Source organism: Mesitornis unicolor, unplaced genomic scaffold (genome assembly GCF_000695765.1).
Source record: "Mesitornis unicolor isolate BGI_N332 unplaced genomic scaffold, ASM69576v1 scaffold16314, whole genome shotgun sequence".
Lineage (NCBI taxonomy): Eukaryota > Metazoa > Chordata > Aves > Mesitornithiformes > Mesitornithidae > Mesitornis > Mesitornis unicolor.
The window spans coordinates 145,421-162,528 of NW_010180991.1; the positions used below are offsets into that span (position 1 = coordinate 145,421).

At 38.2% G+C, this 17,108-nt stretch overlaps 1 protein-coding gene across 1 annotated transcript in view; it reads right to left on the reverse strand.

Annotated features, from left to right (window-relative positions):
- Positions 1 to 17,108, reverse strand: part of MDN1 (MDN1, midasin homolog (yeast)) — a gene marked incomplete at its 5' end in the record, with an annotated part of 89,492 nt that overhangs the window by 45,811 nt on the left and 26,573 nt on the right. The window contains 21 exons of the mRNA XM_010183284.1: positions 525 to 727; positions 1,572 to 1,717; positions 2,288 to 2,496; positions 3,683 to 3,799; positions 4,110 to 4,269; positions 4,973 to 5,243; positions 5,391 to 5,651; positions 5,762 to 5,851; positions 6,921 to 7,109; positions 8,210 to 8,317; positions 8,408 to 8,605; positions 9,619 to 9,741; positions 10,275 to 10,483; positions 11,637 to 11,834; positions 12,665 to 12,898; positions 13,460 to 13,589; positions 14,725 to 14,869; positions 15,372 to 15,502; positions 15,598 to 15,736; positions 16,668 to 16,806; positions 16,883 to 17,017. Of these exons, the coding sequence (XP_010181586.1) occupies positions 525 to 727; positions 1,572 to 1,717; positions 2,288 to 2,496; positions 3,683 to 3,799; positions 4,110 to 4,269; positions 4,973 to 5,243; positions 5,391 to 5,651; positions 5,762 to 5,851; positions 6,921 to 7,109; positions 8,210 to 8,317; positions 8,408 to 8,605; positions 9,619 to 9,741; positions 10,275 to 10,483; positions 11,637 to 11,834; positions 12,665 to 12,898; positions 13,460 to 13,589; positions 14,725 to 14,869; positions 15,372 to 15,502; positions 15,598 to 15,736; positions 16,668 to 16,806; positions 16,883 to 17,017 (3,535 nt within the window). The remainder of the gene's footprint in view (positions 1 to 524; positions 728 to 1,571; positions 1,718 to 2,287; positions 2,497 to 3,682; positions 3,800 to 4,109; positions 4,270 to 4,972; positions 5,244 to 5,390; positions 5,652 to 5,761; positions 5,852 to 6,920; positions 7,110 to 8,209; positions 8,318 to 8,407; positions 8,606 to 9,618; positions 9,742 to 10,274; positions 10,484 to 11,636; positions 11,835 to 12,664; positions 12,899 to 13,459; positions 13,590 to 14,724; positions 14,870 to 15,371; positions 15,503 to 15,597; positions 15,737 to 16,667; positions 16,807 to 16,882; positions 17,018 to 17,108) is intronic.

Here is a 17,108-nt window from a genome sequence, read left to right on the forward strand (position 1 = left end):
CATTAGACTTCTTTCAGACAGCTCTGTCTGAAAGAGGAAATTTTTTCACCTGAAGCTGCTGGATCTAAAATAACTGACAAATAATTGTTTACATGAAAGCAAAAATTACAGATGATCATTAATATGTTTTGAAGTAGTTAAATACTCATTTTTTAAAGCTCAAAAGCAAACCGAAGGAAGAGATTTTTGGGGCTTTTATTGCCTTGTAAACCCAGTGTTTTCATTCACATTTTCTGCTAAACACCTACACCTAACTCAACTCAAAACGGGGCAAAAGTACTTACTGAATATTGAATAAAGTCAAGTATTTTGGACTGAAGAATACACCAGTAAATGATTAAACTTGTATTTGTAGTGGTTGCATGGAAAGCTAACAGGATTCTCAGCTACAAAATGTAGCTATGAAAGTCTCTAGTCACACAATATGCTCAAGACAAAAGTTTTGCAAGGATCAATGACATGCCACCAGTAGTTGACACATATCTTGTTTCTTACTTGTTAGACAAAAAATATTTCTTGCCTACCTGCAGTTTTTAAGGTTTAGTCTATTCAGACAATACATTAGGACCTGTGCATCACTCCGGACCGTCGAAAGAAGGGAGTCTTCAGCTGCACACAGACCTGTAGGTAGGGAGTCTGGCCACAATCCCATTGCTAGCAAGGAGTCACCCCAGGTTTCATGGGAAGCCAGAGATGAAGCATGCTTCTTAACCAGTTCTAACACAAGCTACAACAACCAACCAAAAAGCAGGTTAGAATAATATTCAAACATGTCTTCAAGTACAATAGCTCAGGGAAACACTTAATTACATGTATTTATTATGAAATCATTATAAACCTACATGATAAAAGTACCAAAAATTCCAACCACAAGTGAAATAACATACTGTACAGTTAAAATAGGAAGTGAATATTGCTATCTCCAGATGACAGTGTGTAGTGTTTCAGGCTATAGATTAACCAGTACTTATATACCAAAATCTTAGCTGAAGTTGCTAAAAAAGTAAACCTCAGAGTTGAACTGGATATTCTCTGGCTTCCTTATGCTGCAAAAGAGTGAGCTGCCACCTATAAAATGTCTGACAAAATATATTTAGCCCTGGGGAAAATCTCAATAAGCACATCCCAGACTGACAGTCTTTATGCAACTCTCATTTATCTGTCTTCAGCAGCACGCCACCAGGCTGATAAAATTTGCCATGGAAGGACAGGTGACAGCTAAAATTCACCATACCTCACCATTCAATATCAAAAAAACAATGTCTGGAGCTTCAACTGATCTGTTAGAGTTACAGACAAAACTGCGCTGCTTACACTGGAGCCAAAAAAAGCTCAGAATCTAACAGACACAGAAAACGTCCCAATGCCACTTAACCCCTCCTCTTCACCCCCTGACAGATGCCTGAGAGGACATTTAAAATTGTTTGGTTCATCTCTCCAAGAGCACCATCTTCATCAAGGTCTTGCTCAGGCACTTAGGAAACAGAGGATCTCAACCACTAGCCTCAAGAAATGACATTTTTCATGTATCTAGATGTTGTAAGAAAAGGTTTCAAATACGGGGCTTTTACCTTTTGGTTAAGCTGCAGTTGTTGTGAGCGGCCATAAACCTCCCAACAGGCTCTGTAAAAAGCCTTTGCTAATCCAAAGCCTCTCTGTGTCTGCTGCACAATTAACAGAGCAGCCTGAAGCAAAGGTGACAAAGATGACACAGAACCTGAAAGACACACAGCATTTAGGGTGATATGAAAGTTTAGTAACTGTCAGCTCTTTAACCCTCTGATGACAAACACCGCCTTAGACCCCAAGGAAGATCCAAAACAAATGAATCCTACTGGGTCCTGAAAACTCAATGGGTTCTTCCTAAAGTTAATAAGAAAATCTGACAAGACCAGGTGACCAGCTCAAAATAAGACATGAAGCAGCTGAGATGAATGAAACTCAGTGTCATCTTGCTCCAAAGAACACCTTGAACAGGCCTTGTGCAAACCCTCTATTTCACTGATTTTCACTTAGAATCTACTGCCTTCCCTACAGCAATACACAACTGACACTTGTCAGTGTCTGAAGTCTCCTTACAAAGCACTCCAGTTACCATCTTTGTATGATGTGGGCCTACTTCCTGAGAACACAAAAACCAACCCAAAACAATCTGATTAGACTTTCATGTCTTTGCTTATATCAAGACATAACACAATAAAATAACCAAGCTTTACTATTAAAGAGTTAATCCAAACACATGTAGTGAGTCCAAGCTGTTACCAAATACTGAACTGACTTGTCTTACCTGCTATTGCTGCCTTGGTTTCTGAATGCACAGCCAGAAGTGCATCACAGACGCTGTCTCCCACTAAACCCAAACCATGCAGCAGTAACTTCAAGTCCAGATTGTCCAATACATTTCCATCGTTCTCCCCGGGAATGTAAATTTCAATCCCACGATTCCGCATGGCTCTGGATATTTCCCCATGAACAGGATCCATGGAAAGGAAAAGCCTGTTGGATATTAGAATAGAACAGTTCAGTTGGAAGGCACCTACAGTGATCATCTCGTCCAGCTGCCTTACATTTTTAAAACGTAACTTAGGGCTTTAAAACTAGCACTCTGGAACTACCAAATCCATTCTTCCATAAAGCAAATTCATCTTCATAAAAATGGGGACATCGATATCTAGGAAGCCAGAGACATCTACTCAATTTAAATAAGAAATCTGTAAGAATAATTATACTTTGAAATTAGCCACAAATATATTGCATGATTTTTAACTCAGTTATATCTGAGCTATGTCTGTTTATCATTTGCCTGTCTACAAGAAAATAGTTAAACTATGCCTCTGAGCTATAAAGAAGACTCTTTTAGAAGTCTTGGCAATGGCTTCAGATTAATTTGTTCTATTTAAAAAACAACGTATCCAACACCCAAGTAGTTAATACTATCAGTAAACATCTCTTAAAAGCAAGTAGGAAAATAAACTTCTGAGATACAATTTCAGGTTTCTGAAAAGTCAAAGATCTTGTTTCCTATTCAGAGGAACCACAGCATATCAGTCCCAATATTCTTATAATGAATTTATAAAAGGTAGGAATTATACAGAATACTCTGTATGTTCTCCTCCATCTCTGGCAGAGACTATTTCAGGTCTGAGAGAATACAGATTGTCTTTTTGGGGTGGTTTTTTTGTTTGTTTGGTTGGTTGTTGTTTTTTGTTGTTGTTTTTTTTAAGTTCTGACAGTGCAGGAAACTCAAATTTATGGATGAGATGGAAAAAGCTGAGAAGAAAATTATGTTCATATCCCCGGTTTCATTACCAACATATCTGAATACTTCACCATCCTCAATACATGTATCCTGTACTCCATTACAGTGAGACAGGGAAGTGCTGAAATCCTACAGTAGAAGTAAAGGGTCAAGACAAGAGGTATACTGCTATGAATTTTCCACTGTAATAGCCTGTGCTGCAACAGGGATATAAAGCCCAGCATCTTGAGCTCTCCATCATATGCTCATCACAGTGCAGTTTTCTTCCTTACCAGACTCAGAGTCACTACAGTACACGGCAAACTGGACAGCATTCAAAATACCAAATGACTGGCTCACAACTGACTTTTTTTCTCTAAACCTGCTATTTGGTATGGAGGAGAAAAAAAAAAGAGACAGAAACAAAACAGAAAAGCAGAGCACCTGAAATTTGGATGAGGAGTTATTGTAGGAATTGTGCCATCTATCACACCTCTCTCACTCATGGTAAGAACGCCTCCTGGTTCAAGTAAAGCATTCAAGCGGTCCAGCACAGAAGGGCTATATTCAAAAGAGATTTATATGGTTATAAAAACGTAACAATTTGATCTCTTTCCGATCTGAAAACAAAATGGTAGCAGTCTTAAGCAAAAAGCCAAACAGCTGATTACATTAAAAGGCAACAAGAAAACTATCAACTGCTAGGTTTGTCTAAGGAGGAAGACACTCTTCCAGAAAATTTAAGTTACTGCTCCCACGTATTGCTATCCAATGCAAAGTGTTCTGTTGCAAACCACACAGTAAGAGGCAAACTAAATTTGGGAGGTCAAGGGATTTACTCAGTGGAACAAAGCCACTAAAAATCTCTTACTTGCAGAAATTAACATTGTCCATCAACAGCCAGTCTCCAGACTGCAGGGCCTGAACCAACATCCCATCCACCCACTCGAAAGTGCCATGGCTGTTACGGTCAGCAGCCTGGGCCTGCTGCAGCTTGAAATGCCGAAATTCTTCTATCAGGTGAGCAAACTCTGAAAGGAAGTATATCTTGCATCAAGACTTACATTACTGAGGTAACTTCCTGCTCCATTCAAGAAAAACAGCAGTTATTTTGTTAATAAACACATATGCTTCCTACTTTTTAGGGAAACATAACAGCAGAGGCTCCAACTCTTCAAGTAGTCTCCCATGGGCAAAATCCATGGGGACACACGAGGTTTGCAAGCAGAGACATATAAACTAGAGTGACATTTCTCTATCCTTTCTCCCCCCATTAGATGAAGTTGGATTGATATGAATGCCATATTTCAGACAATTATTTTAAAACAAAAAATAAACCATATATTATTCCACTGACATCTTTAAAACTCAGCTGATTAATGCTTCAGAGAACAAAAACAAGAATAGAATATCCAAATTTACTTTCTTAGGAATACAAGATAAGAGCTATATTGCATCATATGTTGAGTAGTTCAGTACAAGAGAATTTGCGAGTGGACTACCAACCACTACCAGGTGCGACTACACCAAAAAAAATAAACCTGAAGGACCACCACCAATGTAACTTTTTCAGAAGCTAGGCTGCTACCCAAGTAGTATGAAGCAACAGTATTGACTGCAAAGAACCTGTAAAACACTCTCAAAATTCTCAAGCTTTCACTGCATATTTACTTATTTCTCTTATCTTCTTCATAGGAATATATAGTATTACTTCAAATTGCCCACAATACATACCTGCCTTTGAGTAAGAATTTATTTTGTTGTTAAGTCGCTGGGTAAGTACAAGCATTCCCTCCAGTTTGCTCACTAATTCAGCTGTAACACTTCTACCTCCTTCACCCAGAGATTTGGGTTTGTAATTCAGGATGAAACTGCTCCAAGCACGCAGCACAAGTTCGGCATCGTCTGCACAAATTTCTGTCAGGAGAAGACTGTCCCTTACCAGTGTGCTCACAGTATTCTCCACTTTTTCCAACAGGCGCTGCCATGGCCGATTGATATCAACCTGCAAACATATCATTATGGAGTTAGTTCATCCAGAAGACTGTGGAGCCTAAGGCTCCATTTGGTGCTTAAACACTAAGGTCACAGTGGACTGGCCACTGTTAGGTAGGAAGGAGAAATATTGCCATATTATCAAAAGAGTATTTACCTGCTCAAATCCACCCAGGAGTTCAGTTGTATCCATCGCACTGTTCATTGCCATGATTTTTAGGCGATGGCCAGTCAGATGGGCCAGCAGCTCAACAAGACTGGTTTTGCCGACAGCTGCTGGGCCCACCAGGATAACCATCCAGCTCATGTGCACACATTTCATTACGGACTCGAGGGACTGCAGGGAATGATGCAGAAGTGAGAGACTTCTGCCAGGACGAGGAATATAGTTGCCACGAGAAAGAACTGAATAACCAATCTGGAAAGGATGAGACACACAAGGGTGAGTACTAAAAGAGGCAAATGGGAGCTCAGCTGTGCAAGTCACTTCCTTCTCTATCCACTCAAAGCCTCTTGTAAACAGCTTACCTGAACATTATATGGAGTGATGTGAAACTCTCTGGTTCCTGTATACACATCAGCCTCCTGGCCAAAAATGTGTCTGAATATAGAAACAACCTAAAAAAGTTGGAAAAGCAAGAGAGAGTTATGAGTCTTAACTTATCCACTGTACAAAACATTTACTTCTAAAGTAGCCTTTCCTCTCGGCTCCACAGCTGAGTAATAGTAACTAACACAGTTTAATCACAAATGTTATTTCAAAGTGCAGCAAAGTGAATGTGAGCTGCCCACAACCCCTTCATTAACTATGCTTCCCTGTGACTTGAAATACTGTAAGCAGTATTGTCTCCCTTTAACAAAACACTGAGAAAGAAGTCACTCCACAAAGAAGCTCTTTGATAACACACAAAAATTAAGTAATACTACAGGAAGGGCACATGAGAAAAATACCCAGTCACATACAGTCAGTAACTTCAGTCTTGCAATCTGATTGACTTTTAGTTTAATACCATTTAAATGTTGTGAAATTAAACAAAAGCAAAAGGATTTCTAGGCAAGAGGGATAACAACTGAAGTCAGTATGTTTTATTCTCTTAAGCAGCAACTTTAACAGAAGGAAGGGAGCAATTTTACAGGCAGATGGAAGAAGTGACAGATAAATAAAAGTCAATAAAAGAAATCCAAGCCAGAACAAGTTAAAAATGCTGGCAGAGATGGGCATAATTACAGGACATTCTTATTATGTACCATACCGACACAAATGCTTTTTAACCATAACTTTAGAAGTCTCTTCATATCTCAGTACTATTTCCTCTTCTCTGCTCCCCTCTCTCTTTCCTCACAAATATGCATGCAACCCATGCCACTTTTATGAGAACATTATTATTTAATGCAGAATCACACAAGAATATGTTGTGGTTTGCTCTGTTTAAGTCCTTCGTTATTCTACTTGCCTTCATTCACACCAGCTTTCTGCTTTTATACTACTAGGTAATTAAATTGATATTTTTAATGACAAGGGGAGCAGGTATGTAGGTCAAACCTCAAAACCTCAAACAAACCTATTTTTCTTTTGTAAGAGGTAATGTCAATGAATGAATTGCAAGACATCCTCAAATTTACACCTGGATTTCTAGAAACACTTCCTGATAATGTGAAGGGCAAGGAAGGAGAACACATGACTCACTTTTTCTTTGTCTTCCCTAGTTCTCATTCTTTCTCCATATACCAAGAACACATGCTGGCCTGGATCATAACATCCTGGGGACTGATCAACAAGCATAAGCTGGCACCAGCGGAAAAGATCACGCAAGTTGAACTCCCAAGGTCCTCCTTTTTGTCCCCACTTTTTTTCAACCATTACTTCTTCATCAATCTGGAAAAAACAGCAATTAAAAGAATTTTTAAAAATCTTTTATTCCACCCATGAGCTGGTTTTAAATTAAAAAAAAAGAAATAAAAATCCATTAACTTCTTCCGCTGGCACTGCTTACAAGACAGAGGACAACAGAAAGAGCAGGCTCTATTCACTTTCCTGAAGATGTCATGAACCAAAGCCTGATTTACTTTGTCTCTTCTCTACTAATTCCCTAACGCTCAGCTTAATTTTCTTTTTTATTCTTGCACTCTATAAATAATCATTCAGTAAGATGCTGCCATGAAAGATTTTATGTAAGGCTACAGAATACTATTTTTTTTTCTTAACATTACTACACTTTTTGTTTCATGACATGAAGATTAAACACAATTTCAGAAGCAGGACCATAAATAAAATTTGTACTGTGACTTTTATTTCCTGCACTTTGCACAAAATGGCAGCATCTAAGCCACAAAATAGCTACTAAGTTGATGCCTTGCAATTAATGCTTGCTGAAAACCTTTCATATTAGCAAAATTTTAGATCCAAGCATCTCTTAATCCTCTGCCATGGACAAATCCTACCAGGAAACATTTTCCCTTTATTGGTCTCTGAGTGTTCCAGACGAATGCCACATATCATTACAAGCTTCTGCTTCTGTAAAGGTCAGATGCTGCTTTCACTAACAACATCCCATACTAAAAAGCAGCTTACAAATTCAGACTAGAAACAGAAATGTGTAGTTTTTAAGATACGGCTCATTTTGTTTGTGCTTCAAGAATAATCCATATGTGTGGAAAACCATTATATTCTCAACTCAATTCACTAAGCTACTAAACAATAATTATTTCCATCTTCATGTAGAACAGAGCCTTTTTAAAATATACACACACACCCCTCCAGTTATCAACCAAGTGCCTAATTGTAGTGGTACAAGAGTTCAGGTGGGTTTTAGTTGTGTTCTTTACTTTCTTCTGCATATACTTTCATTCCTCGTTTTTACCCACACACTTCTGTATAAAAATGCTTGAAAATATAACATTAGACTTCTAAAAAAAAAATCTTACTGCATTCTGCCTACTTCTATACAAAAGAAATTAAAATATATATATATTTACCTTGTTATTGAAAGCAACCATTTTAGCAATAATACTTTTGTCAATAGCAGGAAAGAGCGTATTCCCAATAAACTCCATATCTTCTGCTGACAGTGGATCAACATACACCTGTACAATCAAGAGCATGCCAAATTTGATATAGCCAGAAAACTACAAGACGAGATCATCACATAGTTTAAACCAAACAAATAAGCTTGCCTGTGTAAATCTATTAAGAAAGGACTTGGGCAGACCCTTTCTTCCACCTCCTTGTCTGTACGGATTCTGGCATCCAAAAATCTTAGTCTTCTTGTGCTGTACATGAAAATTCATTCCCAATTCTGGAACATAAATCTCGGCTCTGTGGTCAAAGCATGCGTTTAGCCCCTCTAATACAGACTGAGAAGCCAGATTCAACTGAAGAAATAAAGATACAGTATTAATGCTCCTAAAAACACTTTTGCATCATCTCTAATTTAATCATCTAAGATATACAGAAGGTAAAACTAATTTTCTTTGCTGTTCTAGGACTTTCATATGTTATTACCTCCAGCTAGACTGGTAAACAGTAACAAAACTAACATTTTTTCTTATGTACACTTGCTATTTGTACTGTGTTTTCACCATGATAATGAAACAACTCTCCATTGTAAAATCTGCACGTTCAAGATGTTTCTTCTGAACTTACGTTTATACATTTGTGACATTCAGAGTGTTTTGATTGTTTACTTGCTCGTTTTTTTAAACTAAGGCATTCTGGGTTATTTAAGTAATGGTTATTTAAAGTGGTATTCTTCACAATAGGAAATAAAAGTTATACAAACAGCTGAAGAATTCAAGAATTTGCACTCTGCAATAATTAGAACGCACATTGTCAGTAAGCGAGCTCTGTGCGTGCATATGCTTGGAAGCATGCTACGTGAACAAACTTGTGATGGCAGGATAGCTCATACTGGCAAAATGGAACTTTTTAAAATCTCAGTTAAATCAGTACCCAGCACAGTGCATTTGTCCCATCAAAATACCTTCTATTTCGGTTAAATTATTGCCATATAAGAGCATGTGTATCGAAACTTTTTTTGGGAATAATGTCAACAACTTTCAAATGTAAATAAAGTCTATCCCTGGTTATCTGCAGTAATTTAGGCTGGGATTTAATCCTTGTTCTCTTGTTTAAACGAGGTCTAGTTAAAGCTGGTCTTTTATACTCCTTCAATGGAGGGCCAATGGGCAAAGGGACTTGGTAGAGGGAGATTAGTTCTCTTAAGCAGAATGATCACTTTCAGTGTGGCACTAGATACACATAAATTCTGCTTACTTTTAGTTATTTCAGTCCTGAACCCTCAGAAGGTATTTAACCTACATGGCAAATCATCATCCATGATCTTCCAGAACATTTCGTTTTATTTGGGCCTCAAACTTGAATTTACCTCATCTAATACAATCCAGTGTCCAGCCTTTAATGCTGCTAGCAGTGGTCCATCACGCCAGGCAAATTCTCCTCCCTTCCCACCTTCAACGGGCAAGTCTGTCCCAAACAAGTCTGTCACATCCTTTGGGAGTAGAGAATGGGGAAGATTATAAAAAAAAAGCAACAATTCCACAAAAGTTCATAAACAGCCTTTGTTTACTTTACTTCCCATTTTCTCCCTCCCCATTCAACACCTATATTTGTAGGTATTTGCTCTGTTTAAAAAATTTCAGTAATTGCAAAATGCTAAAAGCTTTTCCATGGTAGGACTCCAGTGACCAGCTACTGTATTTAACAACAAAAAATTAAAGTGGAACAGAAAAGCTAAAAAGCCTTAAAGTTGCGCTCAAGTAACTTTGCGGCAGCCAAGAAAAACACGGTAAATGAAGATACACGTCTTCACTTGACTAGAACAGAAAAATCTAAGAACCGGCTCACAGAAGTTCACTGCTCTTTATGGTTCCCCATTCCCAATTAGTTATATCTTGAGACCATGAAGGAAAAATTGACATTTCAAACTCCATGCCAAAGTTAAAAAGAATTATGCTTTTTAAGTTAAACAAAACGTCCTCCATGCCACGAACACTAAGATACGAAGATAATATTTTATTCTACCGTTTGCTCAGACAAGTTGATTCGAACAAGACAGTTTCCCGAGGCTTTTGCCAGGGCAGCAACTAAACTGGTCTTGCCCACTCCTGGTGACCCCTCCAACAAAATGGGTTTGTTAAGCTGCAGGGCTCTTAACAGTCTTTGCGCATTCACTGCTGTAGTCCCAGCATTTAGAGCATAATCTGTAACATTGTTCCTCTGGAGAACAGGGCCTAAAACAACGGAAAGGTAAACCAGAAAACAATTAAAACCAGAATGTTTATGCTGCAGCTGCTAACAGTGTGCTTCTGAACAAGATCATTCTGTCTGTCATTTGCTGATCTCACTACAGCAAGCAATGGAGATCAAACTTGAATTCCATTCTCAGAGATCAGGCACATTTTACTTTGTTTGACCCACAGCTGTGTCTCAGCCCATCTCTGCATATTTAAGATTAATTTTGCAAAAAGCATATGAATACATGATGTATTTTGCCATGAAACTTCCCAGTTCGTGACCCAAACTAGAAATCTATCACTGAAAAAAATCACAAATCTGTCCTTGAGCTTCAGACATGTGGATCTAAAACTCAAAAGCAGCTCTTGAAAATTTGTCACTGAATGATACAATTCAGTCGTGTTGTAGAACACCAAATTAATCTGTTCCATACATTGTCATTTCTGTGAAGAAAGAGTGCTTTAATTAAAGCGTGCTATGAGGCACTGTTATTCTTTACTGTTATTATGACATACAGTGAGGAGTCTGCCAAATTGCAGCCCATATAGCTCACTCAGACATCACTCTCCAAATTCAGCATTGCTCAGGTATTGCATTTTAAAGGCAGAAAGCAGAATTTGGACAGTTGCATTTCCATTAATTTGCAACAATAAGAACTGAAATGTAGTGACTAAGTTTTGCAAAAATTGCAACAACTCTTTGAGGCTACAGCAAGACATGGCATTAGTCACCTTTCTGCTTAGCACTGTATCCAGGACCCCTGTGTCTCCTGCTTTACACAAGGGTCAGGAAGAGTTGCAGCTTTAGTTAGTGCAAATCAGCATTCTGACCATGCCAAGTAACAGAAAATTACAATGTAAAATTAAAGAAGCTTCACTACAGCAAAAAAGTGTATTAAAATTAGGCCCTTAAAACAGTGATTTTAAAAAGTCAAAGAAAGCAATTAACAGATGTGACTTCTTAACAAATGTGACTGAGCTGCTATCAATACACTTGGAGGCAGAAAAGGCAAATTTCCTAAGGCTCGAGAACAAACTATAAATTGTTCTGTAATGGTTCAGGTATCCTATTGAGATTTAGTGAATAACAGAAATATTGGGAATAAAATCCACAGAATAAATGTCCGCCCACTCCCATAAAGTCTCTTGCCTCTTGGAATAAAAAAGGGGTGGATTCCCATAAAGTTGTCCATCCACAGAAACTCCTTCTCCTTTGTTCTGTCATAAATCTTCAGTTCATTCTTCTGATAATCAGTCAGCTCAAGGAATTGACTCATTTTCTCACATAAGAATGTCAGGCATTTTTCACGAGCTAATAAAGCCACATCAGCTGAGCACGATGTTGTACCTGTAATTAGAAAAGTTAAACGTGCTTCACAAACAAAACTAGACATGTTAATCCTATGACTAAATCTCAGTTCCTTCACAGATGTCATTTTTGTGCAGTATTCTGTTTCAGGTTTGTATTTCATGTTAGTGTTTTTGTTTGCCACTGCCTCCAGTACTATTTACCATAGACAAACTGTTCTGTGCGCAACAGAACCGAGGACACCTTATTTCCAGAACTCTTTCTTCTACTGTCACTGTTACTCTGATGCCGTTCCATAGTCCCCCACGCCTTCTTTCCATGCATTCCTTGGGGCTTTTCAGTTTTTCCCACTCCCATATCTCCTATTTATCAGCTGAGCCTGTGGCCAAATGTGCAAAGATGCATTCTGAGCTATGCAGATGATACAGGCTAGCCACATACAGATGCTGACATGTGGGGTGGGAGAGAAAAAGTAGTATGTGGTCATGTAATTAAGTACCATATCAGCTCAGAAGTCTCAATAAAAGCCATAGGCTCTTCTTAATCTGTGCGCCAGCCTTTGTGAGATTATTATTATAAATTATATACCTCTAAATTATATACCTCGATACTTATTATAAATTAAATTATATTATTATAAATTATAAACCACTAAATTATTTAAGATTGCTGTATTATTCAAAAACTCTTACTACTGAAACTACAAAAAAGGCATATGCAGTACAGGATATTATTAAATGAAAGTGAAAAACTTCTTCCAGAAGAGTTTCACGCTGTTCCAAAGAATTTTGTTTGCATTCTACTCAAAATTATTAATGCAAGTATATACCTTGATATTTTCTGCTACCAAATAAGCACTGAAGACTTACCTGATCCTATGCCATCAATGTATACCAAACATGCAGCATGGATAAAAGACATCATTGGAGAAATGTAAAGGAGGCTATACTCCTTGGCAGAATTCGACTCTTCAGCCTCTACCATGACATTCATGAAATTAACCCATGACAAGACATCTCGCACACTGAGAATACACTGCCGACCAAACTCTTGGTTAGTCAGCCATTCAACAAAATCCACCATGAGCTTCGCTATGTCTGCCCCTGAAAAGAGAGTTTAAAAAAAAAATAAATGGAGTTATCAAAAATTTTATTAGTCACATCTACAACACTGTTGTAGAATAAGCATCACTAAAGTAAGTATAGCTGTAATGCACAAGCAATGTGGATGGGTACTCTACATTCTAAGAGGCAGGATAACTGAAGAGTCAAGCCCATGCCTGTGCCCAATTTAAAAGGATCTGTAACAAGTGACAAGACAGAATGAAGTGATTAATGCTAACAGTGAAGCTGCTGGCCGAAAATGAAATGCCAGTTCTTTAAACACCTTACACTGAAACTAAGATGGGGCACCAAAAGACTGGGAATGATTCAGCTACCCGGATGGTGAAGTAAATACAGCCTTGAATTTACTTATGGCTAGCCATATAATATACACAATGAGGGAAGAGCAAAGTCCATAATACCTCATAACTGTCCTCAGAGAGAGGTGAACTTACAAGAAAAAGGGACACAGTGGTGTAAATTCTGAGGAAAGTTTAACAGACTTCAAACTAATTTTTTTCTTAACAACGTTTGAACAGCAGCACACAGAGAAATACCCACCTTGATGGTTTATTCCACCCAGAGACAGTCCTGGATGAAGACTGTGTTTTACAATCTGTATCAAATCATCACGGCCATTGCTTTGTGGACACCATATTTCTGTAAATCTGTTGCGCAGTGCAGGAGAAAGCTGCAAACAAGCAGAACAACATAGCAGTTCAAGTTACATTACATCATATTACTTAAGGTTGCAGTTAACTGATAGCCTTGTAGCCATAGTACTTGCAAACAATAATTTAAGTGACCAAGCTAGACCATTCCTTCTAATTTTGACACGGCAAGTTTGTAACAAAATCTTTGAGAGAATGTGGATTTTAAGATTACTAGCAGTGGCATCAATGGAGAAAGTAGCTGATAAATTATAAGGTTCAAGAGAATATGGGAAGAAACTGAGCTGGTTTTCAGGCACGAAAGCTCCATTTCATTCTAGGACAACACATATCAAACAATGGCTACATAATCTCCCTTCACTTATGGAAGCAAACTACCACATGCAAATTTGCCTTCAATTACAACCCGTTTCTGTAATTCCTCTTTTCCTCTGGCTGAATTAGTCAAGCAAAAATTGTGCACAAGCACAATGCAGAAATAAATCCCCTTTAAACACGTGGCTTCACAGTGAGTTGTTCTGTACTGTGGAAACCACTTTAAATGGATTACCCATCTTTTGTGTAAAAGAACTTACCGATTTTTTTTTTTAATCCTAGTTCTCAATACTGCTTAAAAAGTTTTGGGTTTGTTGTTGTTGGGGTTTTTTTGTTTGTTTGCTTTTACCCTAAGTTACTCAAAGCCAAACATCTTTTTCATTTAGCAAGAAAGGTTTTTTGGGATGTGGTGTTCACATTCACGGAGAACAACCAGGTGACCTCTGACTGTCACTTTCTGACCAGTATTAGGGAGAATAATCTATTATGCAACTTCACACTACTCCAGACTCACCTTAGAGCTGGATTTACTTACTTCACAATCAACATTTCCTGTACTTTAAGTATTTTACTTATCAAGCCTATCTAGAGTATTTAGAGGCTTAAAGTTTTCTTTGACATTCTGTTGAGTATTAACTTATATTGTCAAAACAATACCGCCCAGAAGTAATGGAAAACAGATACATCCAAAACAGCCTTTAGAATGATGAGGCAGATGACTACGAGGAAGCACTGGATGCCAGAATTGGCATGATGCATTTTTGCATTGGATCTCCACACATGTAAGATCTAGTAAGATCAGAAGATGCATGTTGTGTTTCCAGTTGCTTTGACATTTACCTCCTTTTTTCCAAAGTCACCTCCTGGGTTCATGGTTGCAAGGATACGAAATTTCTTTCCTGCAACTAGTAGTTCTACCTCATTATCCTCATCATCTTGACCACCTTTTTCTGCAAGTACCAACGTCTTTTCAGCTTCAAGAACACTAAACAGAAGGTTAAAAAATAAAGAATTAATTTAAATTTAATTTCATACTTCAAAAGGTCATTTAAAAATGAAAATAGTATGATTTGGCCTGATCAAACTGTCATTTCCCCAGAATTTGTATTAAAAAAATCTGTTCATCCTCCCTAATTGAGAACATTTTTGATTTTGTTCAGAAGGAAACTCTACCCAACCCCTGTTGATAAGGTTCAGTTCAAATGATCTGTCAAAAGACTTGTCTAGTAAAATATACATCTCACAGCTCTCGCTTTACAAAAGCAATAGTAAGATTCATATTCAGAGGTGACAGATAAAGAAATCTGCACAATGAACCAGACTTCATGCTGACATTCAGTCTTTCAGCAAGAGCTACATGATTAAGAGAGCAGTTCACCCCAGTTAGGAAACCAATGTGGCTAAGAGAGGCCTGATTTACCCCGCTCACGTTTTTATAATGAATAGACACACTGAGGATACTTAATACTAATGCATTTATGACATACCTGTTCAGTCGCTCTAGTACAGAATCATCAGCTAAAGAAATCTCGTCAAGGAGGAAAAAACCCTCCTCCTTCATTGCTAAAACAAGAGGTCCATCACACCACTCAAAGAGCCTAGAACCATCAGATTCCTCCTAAGAAATGGAAAAGAAAGTGAAAAGTCATTAATAATTGCTACTCTTTGCTTCTGTTGATACACTATCCAAACTAGCATTGATGCTACACAAACCTGGTCTTTCGACCTCTGTCTGACTGGTCGCAGTCCTCCCAGGAAGTCTGAAGTCTCCATATGCAAGTGGCAATTCACCGAGTATAGCTTCTGATTTGTTAACGCTGCAAACATCTGACAAATGGTAGTTTTACCACATCTGCAACAAAGTAATTTAATTGAAAGGGAAGAATAAAAAACAGCTCACTTTGGACAGGATTCATACTTTTGATTGAAGAGCTATGAGGAGAAGGCCCAGCATGCAAATTTCCTTCTGCTCCTTTTCTTGGAAGAAATGTAAGCAAAGTGAAGCCATTTTTGGCACAACAACTGTTGCTGACTTGCACAAGATGCCTCTAATTAAATTTAAATCAATACCTGCATTGATGGATTTCTGCAGGTTCAAAGCCAAATTGAATTCAGTCTCCCCATGCAGGTACTCAACTAGCCTAACATTTCACTAAACTGGAGATACTACATGTCTATACCAAGCCTAAGTCTGAAGAAATAATACCTACAGTTCTCATTTATTACCTAAATAATTTTACTCCTCTCTGTTCTTATATGTTTTTCTTCCCTTCTCTCCTACAAATATTTACTCTCCAGATTTATAACCAGCACAGGAGCAGACAGCATCTTCTTCCACATCCTCCTTTACAGCATATCAGGTAGTGGTGGTGGGGGATAAGTAGTAGCAAGGCTATACTTGAGCTCTTAAAATATGTTAAGCAAATGTGCTCTCAAACAGAAAAATGTCACAATTCTCCCAGAGCAGTCTCTCCAGTGAGGCACAGTAAGATTCTGCAAGGCATCTTGTGAAACATGGGGACAGAAGTCAGCTCATCTGAATTTTACTACTTTCTCTATAATTTCTATGTATTTATACCCACTGCAGATAAGACTTGCACTGAAAGAGTTGCAATTGCTTCCCTCAAAAGGAAGCTGTGAAAAACTGCAGTTGCAAGTCTGCCATGACAGAGGCTTAAATGTCCCAGATCAAAGCAGCACCGAAGCCCCACATCATCAATTTGTGTCTGACTCAGTGGCTGGTGAAGCACTACAAAGAACCGCATCACAAAAAGCGAAGTTACCCAGTATCTCCCACCAGCAGTACTGGTTCACCAAACTCCAAGGCTCGTCCCACCAAAATGGCAAGTCTCCTCATCCCTTGAGTCCAGACAATATGGTTAAAATCTCTGTCCATCACTGACATCTGCATGGAGGATTTAGCTGCACAACAGAAAGCAACCTATCAGCTTTAGACACATCTCAAGAACTACCAGCATGTTCCTTCTAGGAAACTCACCCAGTAGCTTTTTGACACTTTCCACTGAGAAGAGAGACTCAGGATATAGTGTTTTCTTGAAGTGTTTTTCAAGGATGCTCTGAATAACATCCACCTCCTCCTGTTTCCTGACTCTGCCTGCCAGAAGCATAAAACCTATAAAACAGAAGGAGAGAGAAAGCATTTACTACCTGGTTAATCAGCAACAAAAAATTATACTTAAGAACTAGAGTCAGAAAGTAATTCT